Source organism: Phalaenopsis equestris, unplaced genomic scaffold, assembly GCF_001263595.1.
Source record: "Phalaenopsis equestris unplaced genomic scaffold, ASM126359v1 Scaffold000226, whole genome shotgun sequence".
NCBI classification, from domain to species: Eukaryota; Viridiplantae; Streptophyta; class Magnoliopsida; order Asparagales; family Orchidaceae; genus Phalaenopsis; species Phalaenopsis equestris.
In genome coordinates, this window is record NW_018164668.1 from 2,002,653 (window position 1) to 2,009,995 (window position 7,343).

Here is a 7,343-nt window from a genome sequence, read left to right on the forward strand (position 1 = left end):
TATATATATATATATATATATATATATGAGGAAGAGAAAGGATATTTGAATGATTGGTGGGGACCCACTTCGTGATTTGCAATAAAGGAGATGGTCCAAAACGCATCCCAACGAAAGACCTTCATTTTTTTAAACTATAAAAACATTCATGTAAATAGATAAAAATTTCAAGGAAAAAATAAAGTTAAGAAATTATGTGGGCCGCCAACGCTTATTGTTTGCATTTCAATGTACTTAAAATGTATCATGATAATAAAAATATTAATTGAATGACAAAAATTCTCTTTTCGTAGTATAAGTTGATTAGATTATTTGAAGAATCTCTTGAACTTGACCCCCTCCTGTCGACTTAGCAGACCTCTAGCTGGCAACCAATCCATTCGGACCGGTCACCCACTCTGTTCGGCTTTGCCAGCTCCGTTTGGGCCCGACCAGCTCCATTCGGCCCGACTAACTCGAATCGATCATATCTAGCTCTAGCCGGCCAAATGACCAGGCTCAGGTCAGACCGACCAACTCTATTTGGCCCAGCCAGCTCCATTTAGCCCAACCAGCTCCAATCGACCCTCTCTAGTCGATTGTATAGGGGTATAATTATTATTTTACAATGATTATTCTCCAATAAATAAATGAGCAATATTTGTAATTGAGGAGTTCATGATTGTTTCTCTTTTTCTCTCTCCCTCTCTCCTTATGTTAGGCACTATTCCTTGGGTGGCGGATTATAAAACAAAACTCCCTTGTAGCAAGCCCGCATCAGCTTGAGTCATCTAGGATTGGTCATTTATGGCGACTGTTTCAAAATCTTATGGAGAATAATGGGAGCCATCAGGCAGAGCGCAAGAGTATAATTTGAAAGGGCAAAAGGAAGGGAGAGAGCACAAGAGCATGACCAAACAACTATATGTGTAGGGGTATAAGTTGAAGTAAATAGTCATTTTATTAATAATCTATCAATAGGATCACATAATGAAAAAAAAAACAAGGTAAGAAAAATAGTTTTTATTGAAAAAAATTACACTTAAATTATAATGAAGCACTCAAAAACAAGTATGAGGCAAAATATTTTATAAGGGTATCTGTCCCCGCTTTGACGGAGACATGACCCAACCGAGGCAACCTCATACACAAGAACTACCCTCCATAACAAAATTGGTTTAGTTTTTCCAACTTGGCTTGCACTTGGAAGATCGGGATCTCTCCCGAATATCCAACAACTCATGGTGAAGAGTAGTAATTGTCCCCTCCATCCTCTCCATATGGTCCAACAAGTCATGGATCTCTTCACCCCAATAGATCCCTGCAGACAAAGCGAAAGAGCTCTAAATTTTGACTAGGAGATGAGAAAGCGACCCATATGATGTCCATAGTTTGTCAGCTGCTTCCCTTAGTCCTTCAAGGGTATTGTCAGGGCAATTAACCCCGCCATTCTAGCTCAAGAGCTTACCACTCTCACATGACACTTGGTTTGTTATCACTAACACCTTAGTCAGACTCATATAAGTCGATCAGAGCTGGATCATTTGCACCAAGTGTTATCGTAAAACAAAAAAAAAGTTTTCAAAAAATTCAATCAACAAATAATATTGAAGTCTGTCATACCCAAGAGCCAATTCAACTTAGAAATTGTAATCGATATGTCAGGTTCACCATTAATCATTAATGAAAGTGATGGGGGAATGCCAAAAGTCATCCGAGTGACTTGGCCGACTGGGAGGTCTTATGTCTCAATAGATGGTAGATGATTGGAGTGAAGGCTAGGTCGGTTAGTTGAACGTTCCTCCATACAGTGCTGAGGATCAAAATAGAGGACCCCATCTAATCTAGCATTGGGAGCGTCATTTTCTTCTTTTTCACGAAAACTTTTTTCCTCCACTCAGATTTTGGGCAGACTCATCCTTTTGGTTTACCCAAGGGGGAGCCAATCAGATCCTTAGTGTGATTTTCAACATGGGATTTTGGCAGGTTATCCATCATAATGATTAAGACACGACCAACCGACTCAAACAAGGGGAAGCATGGAGCAAATTAAGAATGAGGAATCCCATCATGCAATATATATAAGAATCAATGATGCTTAAATTAAGGAAGTTTAATCATTTAATCATTGATTAAAATTGAATGTAATTTATTTTCATATTAAATTATCTTATTCTTATTACATCTTGCTTTTAAGAAATAAGCGAATCAAAGAACTAAATTTTTTATATTGAAAAGGTGTATGCATTGATTTTAAAGAGATTTAACAGTCCATAAGAGAAGAGTGTAAGGAAGCTGGACCACTACCAGTAGATCATGGGGCTCATCTGACCGAACAAGTAAAAACACACAATCCAAGCCAACTAAATCAAAACTGATCGAGCCATGAGGCGAACAAGAAAACGATTGGGTGATCCAAGCATGAGCCATCTACTCAGAAATAGGATAAAGCAGCATAAGAGCCAACAACTAGAAGAAAGTTGACTCGATGCGATAGCCTACCCCCAGCAGAGCCGATCCAAAGGAAGATTTAATTATACAAGGTACCTTTGACCGTCCATTGGAGTCCCCAATGACGCCTCACTAGGGATCAAAGATAGTCAACCAGCTTGGTTCAAGTGACTGAATCATACCGACCAAGCTCGGTTGAACCGAAGTCAATTAAGCTTAGTCGATTGAGCGAGAAAACAGTCGGATGATAAGCCCACACTTCTAAAATACTTGCAGTACACTAGCACGAACCCGCTCCAAACGAGGAAAAAATGTAAAATCACTATTATACAACACTCTCCTATAAATAGGGGAAATAATTTTTGAAAAAGATGTCATTCATCAGTGTTTATTTTCCTTTTAATAGATATTTCAGCCTTAATTATACTTACAGTCAGAGAAGTCAGTGCACATTCAAACTAACATAACTTCGAAGAAAAATCATGCACCAAACTAAAAAGCCTTAGAATTTAACTTCTAAAAAGTGCAATACACAATTCATGAATAGATAAGGTGCTAGATTAATTGAAATTAAATCTAACCATCAAAATAAAATAATAATAATAATAATAATAATAATAATAATAATAATAATAATAATAATAATAATAATAATAATAATAATAATAATAATAATAATAATAATAATAATAATAAGAGTTACTTGTGCAATAAGGTGATTGTTAAGATAGAATGCCCCACCCACCACCAATGATTCAAGGAAGCTACCACTGATGTGCTCCCATGATGAGCATTGATGAATGCGACTCACCAATCTCTGAATGCGGGTGTACCAATCAGGCCACCAAAGGACTGCAAAACAGGCCCATCGACCTAAAGCCAATAAATGTTGGGCCCTTAAGGAAAATGACCAATTTTGATTCACCTTGATTGTTGGCATTATCTATCAAAAAAACTCATATTGAAATGCAAGGCCATAACATGACAGAATTTGCATACATGCTACCTTAAAATAGAATTAAACAGACTAAGTTACAAAATCAGACCTCACCAAACCTTCAATCCAACAAGAAACAGAGCTGAACCTATAATATAATTTCAGCAAGAGCAGTCCAAATTTCCCCAAACACCCCAACAATCATGTCATGATACTCAGAGGAATTCAGAATCAAGTAACATGAAAGCAAGTCCTCCAAATCTTGAGAATCCACAATCTTATTCTCCAATATCATCTCCACCATTGATTCCCTGAAGTCCTTCTGAGGATCTGAAGAAGGTTTCACCACTGCAACACTCTCCTTCAACCTCTCCTTCCACTTCTTCTGCTTGCGCAAAGCTTGGGCCTTTTTCCTCTGAAGTCTGGGTGAGTGCAACAATGGTGCCTTGCTTGTGTTGCTTCTGAGATGAAGGTGAGTTTCAGTGTTTTCTATGGTTTTGGGCTTTGTTCTTATAGGCTTAGGTGGGGAAGGGAGGAGCTTGGGTTCTGGTCTGGCTTGGCTGGGGATGTAGTGGGATTGTCTGTTTGGGAGGGAGAGTGGTTTTGTTGGGGAAGAAGATGAGTTTGTTGCTGGAGTTGTTGGAGCTTGGTTTTTCTTCATGGAGGTCTGGAGGATTTGTCTTCTGCTCTTGCTTCTGTTGCCAATGTTTTTTAGCTTGGAAAGCCAACAATTTGGCAGAATATTGGGTAGCTGGAACCTGTAGTTCCCCATTCTTTTTCTTCTTCTTCTTCTTCTCTTAAAAAGAAATCTTGTTCTGGTAAGAAGATGCAGATACTCTGCAAATTCAGTTTCAGAGGAGAATAAAGGTGGAGGGAGGAGTTGAAGAAGAGCTGAGATGGCAAGACATTAAGAGGGCTGTAAAAATTATTTTCCAGATTTTTTTATATTGAGTAATAATTTCTTATAATAAAATCAACAAAAATATGACAAGTTATTTACTACTCTTTTTATTAATTGCAAGCAATACTGTTGTTGAAGCAAATCAACAAAAATATACAAGTTATGATTTCAGGTAAAATAACTGAATGATTTATGAAGGATGGCATGGAATGAAGCTATTAGAAGACCTCAACTTGTGGTGGGAAAAAGCTAAAATAGAATGATAAATATTGCTTTCAAAAGATTCCTATACTATTGAACTTGTTTGTGCAAGAGGAGAAAATATTCCGTCAGGACGCACATCTTATCGGCTGGCACCGTGGTGCCCGGTGGTTGGTCGTCCGAAAGTGCATAATTCCAGACAGAATATTTTTTCGTGCAAGAGAGCTAGAGAGAGAGAGGAATTTGAGATAACAAACTGAGGAAAATGTCAAAATAATCGCAGACTAGTTAGAATTTAATCCCCAACTATTCTAATAATGAGTGAAATACTCTCATTTTTTTACAAAATCAACACCCTATCTATGGATGAAAATATGGATTTGATTGTTGGGAAGGGACGAAAAAGGTTAGTTGAAGGCGAGAATTTAGGTGTGAGTGGGATAAAATCGTAAGAGTTGGGGTTGTTTATGTAAATTCCCCATTAATTTTTTATACTTTATGACTAAAATGGTCTATTTTAACTAATTTCTCTTATAATAATTATGAAGATGATCACCATCTTCATTATTTATTTATTTATTAGATATGGATCACTTAGACATGGACTTGGGGAAGAATTCATCATTCAAGTAATTATACTTTTTCTAATTATCCAATCAAATTTTGTAATTATTTTTACACTAAATAATTATAATTATTTAGCTAATTATATTATTAATTGCCTTATGAAGAAGATTTGTTAAATTCTTATATCATTAAATATTTCTTAATTACTTATTTATAAATTACTTTAGACAATTAACCTAACCCATACTTTCCCATTAAATTTTTTAAATTCACTAAATAAGATTTTACATGTTGATGATTAACTAATTATTTTATTAAGCCATATATATATATATATATATATATATTAAAATATCACATAATATTAAAAATAAATCATTAATGATTAAAACGAAAAGTTTAAATTAAAAAAATGCTGAAAATGTAATTATTTTTTGTTTTCAAGTTAGGGTTTGTTTGGGGCAACTTGTGCATTTCATAATAAGCTGCTTATTCTAAAACGCGGTCTGCGAACCGTCCACCGAGTTGCTGTGTCGATGCTTCGTCTTCAACAAACACAAATACAGTTTTGGATAAACTAGCGAAACACGCGAACCAAACGGTACAGCGGCATTTTGAAAACGCAACCTGCAGTTATAAGCTGCCCCAAACAGACCCTTAATTTTATATTAATATAAAATTTATTTAACAATGAATAAATAATTAAAAATTATTGCCATTTATTTATTTTTCCAGCAACCAAAAACAGAATTCAAAAATAAAAATCCAGCGCGCTTATTAAAATACATAAATATATAAATACCACAAAATGAAATTTCTGAAAATATATAAAACAGCAAACGCTCCTAAATGAAACTCAAATTCATGTCCCAAACATTACATATTTATTTCGGGTATCATGCAGAGAGAGCTTCACATGAACTCGAGAGCAGTCCCCAGAAATGCTCTGTAGGTATCATCTGAAAATAGCACAAAGTATACCTGCAAAAACAAAATCATACAATTTTACAAACATACCACTCAATTCTTAAGTATTTACATACCTACCATCTAAAATTTAATTTTTACACACACATCACTTCAACTATGCATGACAAAGCCGGCTTCGCTTTTCAAAAGTTAAAATGATGATATTTTTATGCGATATGAAAGATTTGAATGATATAACTATGAAAAGCAAAGTTCAGGTATTATATATGTAAATACATAAGTGATGGGTGATATATATGTAAATGCCCCCTTACGCGAAATTGAACCGACCTAAAAAACTGTTTGACCTGAATATTATAACGAGTCGGAAATTCTAACCCAAACTCAGACCCATGTGATACATTCAACGTAAGATATAATAGCAATTTGGGTCAATTTCAGATTAACATATAACCCATATCAAACCATAAATTTTAAACAGGTCAAGTTTCTAAATCCAAACCTAGATTTTTCGAGTTAGATTCAGATCAGGTTGAGATATAAAACAAAAAATAACAACAACAACAGCAACAAAACCTTTATATTACTAAGTGGGGTCGGCTACCTGAATCTTTTTTCTCCATTGCGTCCTATTTAGTGTCATACTTTCATTTAATTCTAATAAATTAATATAATTTTTTATATAATATGTCCAAGTCTTCCTAGGTTTACCTCTGCCTTTCTTAACATAAGTTAAATCTAAAACATCTACTTTTCTAATCGGATCATCATATGCTCGACGTTTCATGTGACAAAACCATTCAAGACGACTCTCTAAATTTGCCTTCACAGGAGCAACACCAACCCTATCACGGATGTATTCATTTTGCATTTTGTCTCTAAGTGTCTCATTTGCCTAATCATTCTCATCTAGGCAACACTTAAAACAAAAAAAAGAAAAAAAAATGCAAAATGAAATTTACAATAATGTACCTCTTTGAAATCACGTGGGAACTCCTTAATTGCAGATATGGCTATTTTGGATGCTTCTTCATGAGGATATCTAGAAGTATATTTCAAAGGAAAACTTGTTAAGGCCATTAGTCTTGCAACAAAGGTTAGAAATGAAATTTTCTCTTAGAAAAATAAAATTTACAAATTTCATTACCTATAAACACCACAAGATATGGCAGGGAATGCAATGTAGTGAATGTTGTTCTCCTTTGCGAGCTTCAGGCTATTTCTGCAATTATTAATGATAAACAAATGAAAAACAACATGAAACAAAGGATGAAAGTCCTATAAATGAATGTAGGGAGGAAATTGTTCCGCCGGACCAAAGAGGGACCGGCCGGGGCCCAATGGGCACAGCCAAGCCGGCCGGGTGCCTGGAAAAAG

At 35.3% G+C, this 7,343-nt stretch overlaps 2 protein-coding genes across 2 annotated transcripts in view; both read right to left on the bottom strand.

Annotated features, from left to right (window-relative positions):
- Positions 1-3,169: 3,169 nt before the first annotated feature.
- On the bottom strand, positions 3,170-4,278 carry LOC110023695 (transcription repressor OFP1-like). Its single transcript, XM_020723229.1, has one exon. It carries the CDS (start codon positions 4,137-4,139, stop codon positions 3,516-3,518), a length of 624 nt encoding a protein of 207 aa, XP_020578888.1. The 5' UTR covers positions 4,140-4,278; the 3' UTR covers positions 3,170-3,515.
- Positions 4,279-5,855: 1,577 nt separating this feature from the next.
- Positions 5,856-7,343, bottom strand: part of LOC110023684 (macro domain-containing protein XCC3184) — a gene marked incomplete at its 5' end in the record, with an annotated part of 4,020 nt that continues 2,532 nt past the window's right edge. Inside the window, 2 exon segments of the mRNA XM_020723215.1 lie at positions 5,856-6,017; positions 6,939-7,008. Coding sequence (XP_020578874.1) covers positions 5,949-6,017; positions 6,939-7,008 — 139 coding nt within the window.